The 15,920-nt window shown below is 37.2% G+C and overlaps 1 protein-coding gene across 1 annotated transcript in view; it reads right to left on the bottom strand.

Moving 5' to 3' along the window:
• Window positions 1–147: 147 nt before the first annotated feature.
• Window positions 148–15,920, bottom strand: part of LOC102217967 (potassium voltage-gated channel subfamily D member 3) — a 108,979-nt gene continuing 93,206 nt past the window's right edge. The window contains exons 5-9 of the mRNA XM_014473383.2: window positions 9,562–9,663; window positions 5,348–5,380; window positions 5,146–5,238; window positions 4,029–4,291; window positions 148–3,532 (exon numbers count right to left, since the gene is read on the bottom strand). Coding sequence (XP_014328869.1) covers window positions 3,358–3,532; window positions 4,029–4,291; window positions 5,146–5,238; window positions 5,348–5,380; window positions 9,562–9,663 — 666 coding nt within the window. The 3' untranslated portion in view covers window positions 148–3,357. The remainder of the gene's footprint in view (window positions 3,533–4,028; window positions 4,292–5,145; window positions 5,239–5,347; window positions 5,381–9,561; window positions 9,664–15,920) is intronic.

The raw sequence follows: 15,920 nt of genomic DNA, 5'->3' as shown, positions 1-15,920 counted from the left end.
GCAGTCAAATATTTATTTATTCTCTTGCTTCTACACACCTTCACCAGGAAAACAAGTAAACATTTCACTTTACACAAATTTTGCTCATCCACACTGTGCATATGGGACTCAATTTGTGCAGTAACTCAAGTATGACCCAAAGTTTTGGCTGAATTCTCAGTGACCATACTCCATCCAAAGAAACCACTTAAAACTAATAGCTTATGCTTTGATGAAAACATATGGATTACCACTCTTCACTTATGGAAGAGCAGGGGAAAAAAGCAGTGAAGCTCTGTCTTCTTGCTATTTCCTGCTATTTACACACTTGGACTTGGAGAGAGGGTTAGAAGGTGAAGAAAAAAGCCCACAGACTACATTTTTTTGTGGCAGATATAGATGTTTTATCAGGCGTTTCACAGTTGGGACACAAGACAAGGTCATAAATAATATCCAACACATGACAAGTTACGCACAGCAGTAGTCTCAACAACAACAGGTGGCATAGGAGGGCAAAGCAAAGAGTAAGGGGAGAGAGAGAGAGAAGAGTACGTAACAGAGACAGACACAACCACGAACCTATCTTTGTTGCTTGTAAATAAAATTGTGACCCTTGGACATTTCCAGTGTATCATATACTTACATGGAATGTCAACCGGTGTCAATTGAAAGTAGAGCTGGCGTAAAATAACCTGTTCTGATAACAAGCAGCAGGAAATGAATCAAGTTTTAAAAAACCTCCCCAGCAGCAAAAACAGCGAGTTTTGCTTCTGCCTCGATTCCAGTAGATTCTAAGCTTCTTAATGTAAAGTCAATGTCTTGATTTCATTTTTTTTTTAAATATAACAAAAATGTGTTGCGTCTGTGCTTGTAATTTTTAATATGGCCATTTTGACTAAATACAAATAGTGGATCTAGACAGTTGTGCCTTAAATTACCGATCTAAGGGCAAGGTTAATATCAATAAGTACCAGAAATAAAACACATTTTGGTGCAGTTTTGTAGAATAATTTAGCTTTTTTGGGTTGTTACTAACCTCTGGAGGAGTTAGAACTGATGTACAGCAGAAGAGACAAGTTGACCTAATGTTTCAAAAAATAATGTTCTAATACGTGTTATTAGAGAGTTCACTTCTGCATAAATAAAAACAATATACAGGAGGGCAGATATTCCACCAGTTCTAGTATTGCTTTTAAAAAGTCAGACATGAATCTGTTGCTTAGTGTATGTGCTCTTAATCACCATGTTTAAAGGTCGGAAAACCTAAGAATCAAGAGAATCTGAAACATAACAAAATCACAATCAGTTTTTTCTTTCTTTTTTTTTAAAGCAGTCGAAGACATTTCAAAGCAAACCTTTTAGCACAGATTAACCTTTGGAGCCACACCTCTCTAAAAGGTGTGGCTCATTTTGGACAATAATGTTTCACCTGGGACCTCAGAGAACAACTTCTTTCTTGACCAAAAAACACATTTTATATGCATCAAATGTAAGTGGAGTTGTTTAATCGAAACATAACTGAGTGAGCACTGTTTGCTGTTTGTTGCTTTGCAAGAAACGTGGGTAAAACTTGTTCAAGTAAATATGTAAAGAAGGCTATTTTCTAATCACACACCAAAAACAGTTTCTCTGTTTAAAGATGTTTTCCCCAAGGCCAATGAAACAACTGAGATCTTGACTCCAAGATCAACAAAGATCTCTGACAGAGTCAGCGGCAGCTACAAGTGCAAACAAAATTGAAAAGGAAAAGTCAAAATATGATATGAGCCTTTAACCTACAGAGGTGGGCGGTTAGTCTGCTGCAACTGTAGCTGGTGTTCCCTGTTGTAATGAACTCCTGACAGTGGTCTCATTGATTTGAAGACACAACTGACTGTAACGTTGCTGAAACCTACAAATTACATTCAGCATGGAAAAAGGCCAAAAGATGGTTCATCTAGTATTTTTTTTATGTCCCTGCGGTCATTTTTACAACAGATTTGCCTACTGTAAAGTCTCCAGAAGATAAAGTGAAAAAGAAATCCTTTAAAACATCGAGGAGGACAAAAAGTACAAACACCAAGTTTGCTAACCACACAGAATACGTACATATATTCAACAACTCTGAAAAATGCTCGCTGAGTTTAGGAAAGAAAAAGAATGTTGACGGCTATAAAAAACTACTGAAAGCATACTGTTGTTCACACAGATGTCAGGGATACAACAGGACAACAACAAGAGAGAGAAGGATGTAGAGAGGAGAGCAAGAACAAGAGGACAGACTCACTGCTTCTGCCAAACGATGGTCAAATATTACAAAATATTCTATTAACAATATTCACAAAGATCACAGGCTCAGGGCAGATTTTTGTCAGCAAATTCTCAGCAAATGTTTTGTGCTTTTCATTGTGTAGATTTGGATTTAAAGTAAGTATTTTTTGGTTTGTTTGCAAAATAAATTGTGTTTCTTGAGGCCATTTGGGCTTCTGGAGCCAAATCAAATAGGTAGTGATTCAAAGTAATAATTAAAAAAACTATATTTAGTGCTGCAAACTATGCACAAACTGAGTGAAACCCTTGCTGCTGAGAATGTTTGACAGAAATATGTGCAAAGAACCCTTCGAAGTGGCAGCTAGTTATATATATCATATACTGAGCCATAGATACTTCCAGAAGAACTGAAATACAAGTTTTCAATCAACCGAGAAAAACACACACAAACGCACCCCGACACACCTCCTTTCAGAAACAGAACAACTTACAATCTATCTTAAAGTTACAAACACTCATTCACAATCACTGGTAATGCGATCACACGGACACCTACTGCTTTTTGGGTTTTTAAGAAATTACGCTAAAGTGGAATAATGTTTGACCTGAAAAGGAGGTTTGTAGACCAAAATGGCTGAAACGGGCAGTACTCTATTTCAAAGGCATTAATCAGAGGAGGGTGATTTATTTGTTTTTTTAATTTCCCTTTTTCTTTGAGTTGTCCTCATTCCCCCTCCTATACTTCCTGCCTTAAACTCAAGCATAAATTATAAAAAGGTGCTTTTGTGCACAGTGACACACAACTAACTCTGGGAACTTACCTCTGACACTTAGAGGCACACAGTCCTCTTCCTAAAAGATTCCCTATCCATCTGTCTTGTTCTTTTACGCACACATTCACATACGAACACACGTCTGCCGATCACTAACATGAAGATACTGCGTCAGAAGTCCATCCTCCATGTGTACAGGGAGTCCGTGCCAATGCAACACATCACCAGCTGGGGGCAGGCTCCACCAGGGCCAGAATACGTCTCTGAAAGCCCTTTCCACCATAGTTAGTCCTTCTCGGTCTGTTTCTGTGAGTCTTTCTCTGTCTGTTTGTGCGGCTCTGCTGCAGTCTAGTCTTCACAGAGCAGACACCTTCACCACATTTTGCAGGGTGGGAGCGGCGGGCAGGTGAGCATCGCCTTCCGGAGTCGTCACTGGCGGTGTGGGAATGCTGATGATTGCTGTTGTGATCTGGCTGCTCTGGCAGTTCAGAGGAGCTGGCTCTTCTACGCGCATGTTTAAACTGGAGCGGCTGTGGGGGGGGGGGGGGGGGGGGGGACAGCAAATTGATTAGAATGATCCCAGGGAAATACTTTCACCCAAACCTCCTAATAGAACTGTTCCAACTGAGAAAGTTAAGTGTGCCACTTTTCTTGCACACACCTTTTCAGGTCACCATGGATTTTTCTGGAGGGCTAAGATCAGAGCTAGGTGAAGGTCACTTCTAACTATCAACTTTGCTACTTAACTAATTTGGCAGCGTGTTTGTAATCATTGTCCACTTGCAAAACCCATTTATGCCCAAATTTTAACTTCCTGCTTCAAAATTTCAACATAAAATGCTTTGCTCGTGGTGTGCAAATCATTAAAGCTCAAGGACACAAAACTGTCACCTTATTTAAAAGCAGAATCTGGATTCTGTTTAGACTTGCTTATTGCTTGTTTGAACAGATAAACATGGCATCTTCACACATGTGGATCAGGATAAGGCAAGGTACAGTCAAGTCCTTTAGGAACTCTGACCTTACCTGGTACTTAGGGGCTGGATGTGGATGGTGCTGAGCTCCTGCAAGCCTTGTGGATGTGTGTGCGTGTGTTTCAAAGGCTGCATGTGTGCTGGAGCGCTGGCGTTCGGTAAAGGGGTGTGGTGTTGCTTCTTGCTTCTCCGGGTGCAGCACGTCCCTGTCACACCATCTTGGCTGGACAACGAAGGGCTTTGAGACGGATAGTTCTGCAGCCCCGCTTCCAGGTAACTCTGCTGATAATACTGCTCATCCACAAACTCGTGGTTCTACAGAGCAAAAGTAGGAAGAAAACGTCATCTATGTGTAAGGTCAAGGAGTTCTCTCACAATGCATACAGTAGCTGTGATGGCCTGTTTTGCTGTCTGAATTATTTTAGTTATTTTTTTGTTTTTAAACTGTTGTACTCAATATCTTTGTAACAGTTGAATATAACTTCTTAAAAGACGAGTCCATGACGTAAACTAAGCAATTTACATGAGCTCTGGCATTTGTGATGAGAAAACTGGACAAATATTTAAATGGAATGATGTTAGGATGTTGCTGATAGGTTTTCTCTGACGTTTACTAAAAACTTTTACATTAAACTTTTATGTTGTGTAAATGAGTCCAAACAATTCAAAATATGACATGAGTTTATATAAACTTCTGACTGGCGCTCTAAATGAAAACCAAAAGGATTTTAAACAAATTAATTTTGTTTTTTAGTGAAGCCAGTATAATTGTTTTCATGCTAATGTTTGCCCCTACAAGATAAACACACAAAGAAATCATTTATATTGATTACTGCGTGGTGTTATTGTTTTCACAGATAAGAAGGCTGTTAAATATGAGTCTGGGTCCTCACGGATCAGAGCATGCTAGAACAACTGCTTGTGCTTGGCTAAGTGAGATATAAAATGGAAAATGTGTATCAAAAGCTAAATGAAGCGAGTCAGAATGAAATGTACTGTACTGTGCAAAGCTCAGTTCTTATTAACTCAGCTGTGGCTTTACACTCAGCTTTTAGAAGCATTTTAAAGTCAGGACTGGAGGATTTTAGTGTGATGAAGAAAAAAAAAGGCATTCATGACAGACAGAAGACTGTACTCAGTTCCAGAAGCTCCAGCAGCCATGCACTCACTGTGGTTTTCTCCAGACAGTGCAGCAGATGGTGGTGCTGGCTCTCTATTAGAGAGGTAGATTTGCTCAAACGCTTCTCATCCTCAGTGGAACCCTGGAATATAAGAATTCACACACAAACACAAAACGAGCGTTAGGCTTCGCTCTCTCTGGAAGACGCCCATGTGATGTGGGAGGTGTGCAGCCGATTGCCGTCTCAGTACCTGATCTGAAAGGTTCATCTTGTATGGAAGTTGCTTGAGTTGGAGAAGGAGACAAAAGGAGAACAAGACAGGTAGAGTTTTACTCGTGTTCACAGTTCGGCGCTGAGAAAAGACAGCCGTCAGCGTTTGCAGTCATGCCAGTCAGACAGAGAATGTTTACTATTCCAAACCCCAAGAGGAAAGTCTTCTAACATCTAGGGCACCGACCTGTGTGGGGAGGGTGGAACGTCTAGCATTTCTGGCACATAATAGTAACTCAGTATACAGTTCACATAAAATTTCCATTATGACATTTTGCCTACTTGTCTGTGTTCGCTAAAGGGGACTGTCTAATGACTTATTTACCATATTCCTTATGCTTTATACCACTGAACTGACGTTTATGTGTTTACTTGCATAAAAAAAAGTTTGCATGAAAAGTCGGTGGTACTTCCAACTCTGCAGATATTTGAAGGAAGTTCTGGTTATAGCTAAGCTGAGCGAGAGACACTGATGAACAAGATTTGAACAAATGTAAAACCGCAGTATATCTTTTTGTGAGTTCACATGGTAATTGTTTTTGCAAGAACGTGTTATTAGTCACTAAAACTAGAAAAAATTAAAGGTTATAGAAAATATTTCCACTGTGAAGAAAGAAAATCACTTTAGAAAGAGTTGGAAAATAGATTCTTGCCAGTCAATTTGAGTCACCTCAAAAAGTTGCTTTATCTTAATAAACTAAATTCAAATAGTGAAACTAACATAGATTCATTGCAAAGAGATTTATACATTTCAAATGTTTATTTTTGTTTATTTTTTATTATTCCTGTAAAAGTGAATGAAAATCCATATTTCAGTTCCTCAAGTCAATATTTTTTTATTCAGAAATATTTTGCCATGGCTATGTTATGGTACATAATCACAGGGAGGATTGGTGGCTTGACATTTAGTCATGGATACCCTACAAAAGAATGGCAAGCCACAAAGAAGAACCCAGTTAGCAGAGTTCTGTGTAAAAGCATACTAATGGAAAATTGAGTGGAAAGAAAATGTTGTCAAAAAAGATATAACACATTGACCTCATGAGAATCTATAGGGTATTGTAAAAGAAAAGATGGAAAACACCAGAGACACCAATGTAGATCAGCTGAAGACTGTTTTCAAAGCATCCTATTCCAGGTAGCACAGCACGGCCACAGGGTGATCACCTTCCTGCTGACTTTCAATTATGCAAAGGGAGCCTTGATCAAATATACAGTGAATATGCTGTACCGTATAAAAATTGTCTGTTACCAGTATTGTGTTATATTATAACTTTCTGAGAAACAGAAGTTAGATTTTTTTAATTAGTTATAACTTTTAGTCAACTAAAATTAATCAAAATAGGCGATTTAATATTTTATGTCATGTGAAGTACCTCAATGATATATTACTTTTTTATATAATTTAATGAAATACATTAACTTTTTAATGATGTTCTTAATACTGGGATACAGCTGTACATGATTTTTTCCATCCATCCATCCATCCATCCATCCATCCATCCATCCATCCATCCATCCATCCATCCACCCACCCACCCACCCACCCACCCACCTATCTATCTATCTATCTATCTATCTATCTATCTATCTATCTATCTATCTATCTATCTATCTATCTATCTATCTATCTATCTATCTATCTATCTATCTATCTATCTATCTATCTATCTATCTATCTATCTATCTATCTATCTATCTATCTATCTATCTATCTATCTATCTATCTATCTATCTATCTATCTATCTATCTATCTATCTATCTATCTATCTATCTATCTATCTATCTATCTATCTATCTATCTATCTATCTATCTATCTATCTATCTATCTATCTATCTATCTATCTATCTATCTATCTATCTATCTATCTATCTATCTATCTATCTATCTATCTATCTATCTATCTATCTATCTATCTATCTATCTATCTATCTATCTATCTATCTATCTTGTAAATTTGGGATTACAAGGGTTGCTGGTGCTGGTGAGACGTGGGGTAATAATTCAACTCAATCTTAAATTAACACAAAAATAATCTAAAAAATGACCCAAAAAACTCTGGAAATATTGTCACACTGATCCGGGTAAGATGTCTCATCAGTGTTCTTGTCCTGTTATCTCTTTCCTGTTCTGATTTACTTACAGACTTGTAATAAGTTGCCTCTATGCTGCCCAGAAGTACCTGTAGCTCAGTGAAAAGTATTACTGTCATCCCTCATAACAGCGATAAGCAAGCAAAATGCTGCATTAGGAAGAATTGTAGCAGGAGCTTTCTGCTTGTTGAGCATGTGGCTGGTGTTGAAAACAGAGGCTTTCTGTGCTGAGAGGGTACATTGCTGCGCTGATGACTCAGTGTTCCTCGGCTCACTTGTATCGCGGTTGCTTATCTGTAGCTAAAGCAGCAGTAGAGCACAGGTGTTTAGGTGTGAGCTATTTCTGTCCCCCCCCTCCATACATGTGACTACAGGTCCGTATCAGCAGTCTATCTATCTGGAGGCGGCCATGCCTCACTACCCAGGTGGCCACCATACTGTAGAGTGGAAACAGCTTGATCTGCCGGGTGACAAAACACATTGTGTCGCTCTGCGTGGTGCCGGGTGTACTGTGAGTAAAAAGCCTCCTACCGATTAAACATTTGACAGCGATTAACATTTTGTTTAACTTTCATGCAGTCATCAGAAACGGCAATAAAAACCATCTGTCTGACCTTGCTTCTCAAACAACCCTGAACTGCTGGGGTAAGCGCTCCGGGTAAAGTGGTTTGTCACAGAAACCTTAGAGCAGATAATATTAAGATAAACACAAAATGTGATGTAGAGTTAATAAGAACCAACTAGCCTTTTTTTTTTTCTTTTTGCTCAATCAGGAGCTTCACAAAGGAAAAGTTAACAAGTAACCAGGACCAAGTGCTGTTTGCTACTTATTCCATTAAATTTAACTCTGATATCAAATCTTCATTCTGGTAATGACATCAAACAAAACTAAACTCTCTTTCATTCAGAATTTTAAAAAGCAGTGAGAAAAATATTCACCAAGGAGTTTTTATTGTATTGTCTGAGGGAAAGATTTGATGAGCCACATACTCACACAGATACACACAGCAGTGATCACAAACTTTTATATATTGGTCGACTATATTGGATTGTGAGGCCTGAGCTTGTGGGAAACCTCTGACTTAACATATTTCTGTGTTAATCTTTATGATATTGGATAAGAACATCTCATTCTGGCAGCACTTGAAAAATATATAAATGAGATGTTTCAAAAAGTTAAAACACACACCCTAGGCAAACATTTTGTTTTAAGATGACAATAATTATGCCACATTACTTGAACAAACTCTTTATGTTGGGACTGACTCTATTGATAATAAAAATGTTTATGGAACATTTTTATGTGCAGCAAGTGGTGTTTTTAATGTTATATACTTAAAGCGCACAATTAAGCCAAACATAATAAGATATTTTTTGCCACAGTGCATAAAAACTAAACTTTTGGGACATGGAGTTCTGTATACAATGAGAACAGGAGGTATTTTCTGCGACTAAATCTGTAAAAATAGAAATTCTTGCTTGTGTATAGCTTGAACCGTTTGACACTTTCTTCTAATTAATAGTTAAAAACTACAACATTTTTCCAAAATACAGTTACAGGGCATCGTTTCCAATGCCTTGCTGTAAATGTGTTGTGTGTTTCTCAGCCAACAAGTCTCACTGGTGCCAATCTGATTGTGTCCTCACCAGTTCTGCTGGAGAGAGATACAGCAAAGAAGACACTGGAAGACTGAGTTAGAAAAGTGGAACAAACACTTGTTTTTGTGCTGTGTCAGCCCCCGGGGCCACTATAGTGCTTGCTTGTAAACCACTAGATTTTGGAGAGGCAGGGAACATCCTTGTGTTGTGTTTACATTTCTTGCTACATCGCCTCAAGCCTGTTCCTCAGCTGGGCAGCTGGGCTCAGAGATGCTCACATTAAATGTGCCGCTCGCCAAATGAGAACACAGTTAGTTCCTCCGAAGGGATGCTGGGATAATTAATGGATATTAGGGAGCAAGGCTTGAATTTAGAATCTCAGATAGAGCACAGGTCAGGTTTTATGTGTCACCGCTTAAAATATGTACACTTTTAACTACATCCTGTGTGGCTGGTTTTCTTGGAATAATAAATGATGTGGCGTTGAGGCGAGTCTTACCGTGAGCTCGAGAGCTTCGTTGAACAGGCCATTGCGCTTACTGTGGAGGAAGGCACTCGAGCTTCCTGTTTTTGATAGTCGTATCCTGGCAAGGCGAGCTTTCTGCAAAGAGCATAAAAATCACCTGTTAGTGAGGGCATACACCACATCCTATAACAAGATGACTGGGGATCTCTTGACATTGCACTGATTTAAGCTTCAACGTGCTTGATATTTCAGTTGTGAACTCATTGATCGCACCACGCGGTGCTACTGCATTCTCTCTGATCTCCGGTGATAAATTCACTCTGATCCTCAAATATACTTATGAATTATTTATGGGAATCGTACACTCACACAGTCCTTGGGTTGAGAAGCAGTTAGAGCGGCAGCTGTTGGAGCAGATAAATCCGGCATAAATCAGGCACCTAAGTGTCATACAGTAATTTGCACCATTTAAAACTACGAATTCAATTTACTTGAACCATGTTAGCAGCTTTTCTCCAGCTAAATGAAAAAATTGTAAGAGTTCAATGCCACGCTGCTCTACTTTTCAGCTCAAAGTGAGAACTGTCTTGAGTGCAGGGTTAGTCATCAAGCTAACTAGTTACGGTTTGTGAAAAAGCTCCCTCTCTCAGGCTGTCAAATCTCTTGTTAGGCACACTGCAACAGATATGAACCAGACAGAGAAGGGACAAGGAAGAACTTGGACAGGAAGGTTCTTATGCAAGAGCAGCAGACAGTAAAATGATCCTTCAGGAGGAGCTATTTTAAAATCTTTATAGGAAGTATTTCTTTAATAATATAGTGTTTGATTCAGTATCACAGAATGAAGTGAGTATATTGGAAATATTATTCATTAAAGAAATTAGACAGTGTTGTACATGTTTATGTTTTTTTATTGCCTTTATATTAATTAAGAGAGAGAAAAGATGAGATGGATCTTTGAGAAAGAAAAGACCAACATCACAAACAAAATTATTGTCATGACTTTCTCAAATTAGAAATCCCACATACTTGTTTTTCACTGTTCTACATTTAAAATATAGCCAAGCTGGAACACTCTGTAATATTTATTGGAAAGCTGTTAAAGAGCATTTTTCTTTCCATAAAACAACAAAAGCCATCTCAAGTTGGTTCTAGGGTGAGATATCAGGTGTGATGTTCATGACAGCTTCCACAGGGCTCATCTTCTTATTGCTGTCAAAGTCTCAGAGTGACACACAGCTAAAAAAGAAAACAGCCGACAAAAGGTGTGCTGCATAGCACTGAACAATCCAGAACCGTTTGAAGAAGGGCTACATAAGTATGTGCCATTTCAAAATCATATTTTTTGCAAAAAATGTGAAAAAAAAGATTAAAAAGCATACCTATGCACACCGCACACCAAATACTATGTTGAAGCACATGTTGGTTCTTTAGTTCAGCTGTCCTTTTATGATTTTTCTGACATGTGATCCTTTTGCTAATAGGTTAAAAATGCATGATGGATATAGCACAGCAGAGGTAGTACTTTCTTGAGAAGAAATACTTCCACTGTTCCAATTCAAAAAATTTGAGGGCGAAAGTGTTATGGTTTTACGTAGTTAAACTTGATCATATGGTATGATTCCAACAATTATTTGGAACAAAAGCTCTACATATCATAAAAAAATAAATTCCCCAAATCACAACGCCCAAAGTGAAAGATAGTGATGAAAGCATCATGCTCTAGGAATACATTTCTTTAGATGTAATTGAGGATTTTTAATCTGTTAGTTCAGATTATCAGACAGTTTTGACCCAAAACCAGCAGGTGTCTGTGAGAAAGCTGATGATGAAGAGGGATTTAATTTCTTATCAATCACAGTGAGTCCAACAATACATCAAAATCAAAAAATGACCACTTTGTCAGAGGAAAATTGAAGAGTCCAGAACTAAAGAACTAAACCTGACAGAAAATCTGTTGAACAACAAGAAAAGGGCTGTGGACATGATACATCCTCCCAGGCAGACAAATTTGATGGATCTTTGCACGGTGACGTAGGAAAACAAAGTGGCTGAGTCTAGATTTATCATTCTGACAGAATTCTACTGAACAAGACTGAATGCTGGAAATGGGTTAAAGACTGCTTTAACCAAGAGTTTTTTAAGGGTTTGCACACTTCTGCAGATGTATTGCAACACCTTATTTATTTTTAAATTCATATTACATTGGATCAGAGCTCCATGTTTAAAAATACTCTGCTTCTAACAGTAACCCAGAGAGTTAATATCATTGCTTGTGTTTTATGGTTTGAGTAAACTTCTTGGTTTTTTTTGTTTTACAAAGAGCTTTATTTGCATTTGAATACAAAACATTCACAATCTTCTGAAAAAAAAAAAACAACTTAAGCATAAACTTTAAAAAATTACATCAGGATTTTGAAATTTGGATCTACCAAACAAATCAGTGAGTGTTTCCTTTCGACCCCTAGCTGCTCATCCAGTACTTTAGCTATGTTGTGCACAATACTTGTAAGTAATTTATTAAAAGTATTAGGCAAGTAAATAAAAATGATATATTGTAAGATTTGCAGTCTTGCAGAAAAAGACTTTTGCAGGCACTACTTCCAGGTAGCATTGTTGTGCAGGTGCTAAGGACCCAAACTGCTGACTTAGTGATTCTCATGTGCGCTTTATGACTGTGCCAAGGCATCTGGCCTCATTTGAAGCTAACTTCTATGAATCTTGTTACTTTACCATGTCATGTAGGAGGTTATTTATAGGGCAAAGTGGTCAAAATCTTCCATCCACACAGTCATAAAAGTTTAGACTCCATGCTGTTTGCTCCCTGTTGACTCATTCTAATGACAACCATTTTAGTGTGTTGACCTCCCAATCAAGAAATGTGAAGTTAAAACAACTGACCTTTGAATTGTCCCTGCATGAATGAACTTTGCCAGTCTGTGTCCACGAAAAATTGTTTGAAAAGTTGTCTGTTAGCTATTTTATGCATGGATTCATAAAGATGGCTATAATGAAGAAAAATTGCTGAATAAAATTCAAGATGTTTAAATGATAGGATGTTATGAGATTGGATGGGTGCATTAAGCCCCTTCTAACTAATGCACTTCTGAGGAGTAACTGGTGGTTTGGATGTGTTCTACAGAGGTTTCTAAAAGCATTCCCACCCTTTTGAACTTTTCAAAGTTTTAGTAATTTGGGTCTGGATTTTGACAAATCCATTCTAGCATAATGATTTGCTTTGATCCAGACTTTTCCTGTCAAGTTCTGGCTATTATGTTAAGAGTAGGATCCAAATTATGTCTCATTTGACCAAAGCAACCTTCTCTATATTTTCTGAGTCTATTATGTAGATTGTAGCAAGTTGCACACAAGATTTCTCCAAACAGGATTATTTCAGTAATAGAAAACCTTTGAAAATCATTGTAGTACTCATGCAGATTATGGACTGTAATATTTATAAATGCACAAAAGATGCAAGATGTCATGGCACTAAATGGCAATCAAAGATAATATCCTCTCATGACTTCTATTAAAAACAAGATAATGGCAGAATTATCAGTGAATTAAGTGAAAAAAAGCAAACAGGCCGTCGTGTGTCCATAAATCTAAACACATGCACCTATATGACCTTTCTTGAAATTATTTATCTCTTCTTCTCCTGAATCATTATCTAGTCCTTGACAAGTTTCTTTCCTCTCTTCCTCCCTCACACGCTATGAACATTCACTTTGGCACAGCATTCCCAAAGGACTTTGGCATAACCTTCCTGTCTGCTCAGCCAATAGGATTGTCTCAGCCGGGGTCACCATGCAAACAGCAGCCTATGACTGAGGCAATAGTTGCTAGGCAGCACAGATGTAATAGAGGGGACGTTTAAAACATGTCCTGCCAGAGTAGATCCACTTTCACAGTTCTGATTGATTCCCGGGACCTCAGGGACCAGGGCACTCCCGTCTCAGACCACAACATGCAAAACTGAGGATGCTCTTAACTCTTGCTGAAGCATTGTTAAGAGCAAGGAGGGTTATATTGAACACCTACATACGGATGTTATCAGAAGGAGGGTTAATAGGCAAAAATAACTTTATCTTGTGCGGACTGCACGAGAGAAGAAATAAACACACAGATAGTGTATTTACCTCTGCTTAGACATGGAAACATACTGAGGCTTGAAATGTAAAACCATTTGCAAACTGTGAAAAGTACAAGAGCTGGTCTTTAATGTTTATGAATTGTTTTCAAACACATCCCCATATTCCTTAATGCAAAAGTCTGTCCTTCATCTTAAAACCATTATTACGATTGATACATTTCACATGGAAATTCCAGACTTCACGTCTGAAGAACTAAATTCAAGAAGCTAATTTATGAACAGTGAAACATGGTAATTCTGATATGTGCAATGAAATACCCCCAAACTAAAACGTCTGAAAACAATTTTTGAAACAAAAAAGGGTTTTGTTAGGCATCTTTTTTCAGAAGTATTCTTTCTGAATAGTGACATATCATAGAAAATAATTAAAAAACAAACCATATCAGTTTCAACAGCATGACCGATTAATTTTAGAGTTTACTGTATGTTTATTAAAGTATCTCTGCCATGTAGAGGAACAGACGATTTATTGAGGGTATTACACCCCCACTTACTACTCGGTGTTCGATCAGAGGTCATCCTGTTATCAGTGATTAATATTAGTACTAATAATACTAATAGAACCTGTTAATGTTTTAATATGACATATTAGCTGAAAATTCTCACCTATTTTTGTTGCTTTATGTCATTTTATTTTTGTCTTTCTTCCTTTTTTTCCAACCCAATTTAAGGTTGTGTTTTGAGTTGTATTATAGTTAATATATTAGAAATATTTTTTTCTGACAAATTGAGTTACTGCACAAAATTAAAACGTTCAGAAAAATTTCAGGACAGAAAAAAGTTCTGATTGTATTTCAGCAAAATTTTCAAGTATGTATGCAAAACACCATGATCATTTTTTTTTTTTTTACGTTTCAAGTTTCAAGACAGCCGGATGAATGGATGAATGGATGAATGGATGAATGGATGAATGAATCTATGACTGCAGGAACATTGAGAAACAGTAAATCTCATACAAATAGTTGAATAAATGAAATTGTTTTAATTATAAATTTTTTGATGATCTGCTGTAATGAAGAAAGATAAAATGTCATTGCTGTTATCAAGATGTAGAAATATAGTTAACATCTTTTTCTTTGTAGTACAAAGGACATAACTAATTTAAGAAAAAAATTTAGAAATTGTATTCTGATCTTCTTTTTCGCCTGGAGGCCAACATCAAGTTTCTGTATTTGATTGGTCCCCAGCTGGCAAACAGCCCACCAGCTGGGGACCAAGCAAACAACCTTGTGCTACAATTTGTAAGCACGGATGGAGGGTACGTTGTTAACCGAAGTGTTGAAGAGTAAGGACAGCACCAGCCTTCAAAAAGAGCCAGGTACGTTTAAATATTGCTTTATGGCCTGAAATTAATTAGTTTGAAAACTTACTCCAGTAACCTCTTAATTGTTAGTGAATGACGACCCATGGTCAATATGAAGAAAGCTTAGTGCAGAAAATATATTCATCTGCAGAAGGAAAGAAACCTAGTGACCTAAAACTACAAAGTACATAATGCTGATGAATAAAATGAGTAAATTCACAAAGCTGTCCTTGTTGACTTTAGTTTCTTTTTTTAAATCTCTCTATCTTTTGTATTTCTCATTCATGAATCAGATTCCACTAAAATATAAACAGATGCAAATGAGGCCAGCAGATGCAAGAAATGTTCCTGTTTCTGGGACTTTAAGTGATTCGCTTTTTATTTTCAGTGTTTTTGAAAATAAAAAACATTGAATGACGTTAGAAAATAATCTATGTAAAGTTGTAATATCTGGATAATAAGAATATGCACTATACTAATATGTTTGCTAAATAAAAAAAAAAAACTTGTTCTTTTCTTCACAGGAAAATATCTGGTTATTTTCATTTAACAACTTAACAGAAGGGGAAACATTTAAGGTATGTGTTACCTTTATTGCACTTTATTTACAGATTTCATATTTGTTTATTAGTTTTTTCACGAGAAACCAAAATGTTCCAAATTGCAAGGTTTATACATGCTGAACAAGAGAAAAGCAAATACCGGATTTAAAACACATTTTAGACAATTTATTTCATGAAATCCTATGCTGGCATAATTTATTGGAAGACAGGGAGATTTATATGATCTGTTTTTTTCCAAGGCCAGCAGTGCAGAAAATATTTTTTCCTCTGATAAAAATTGCTCCAACTTTCATATTTATGATCATATTTATGGTGTGATTTTAAAGTCCCCAAAACACTGTTCTTTGAGATTGGTATTATATTGACTTTGGCT

Source organism: Xiphophorus maculatus, chromosome 1 (genome assembly GCF_002775205.1).
Source record: "Xiphophorus maculatus strain JP 163 A chromosome 1, X_maculatus-5.0-male, whole genome shotgun sequence".
In the NCBI taxonomy this organism is placed as follows: Eukaryota; Metazoa; Chordata; class Actinopteri; order Cyprinodontiformes; family Poeciliidae; genus Xiphophorus; species Xiphophorus maculatus.
The sequence above is the reverse complement of the archived record's forward strand: the minus strand, read 5'-3'. Positions and strand labels throughout refer to the sequence as shown.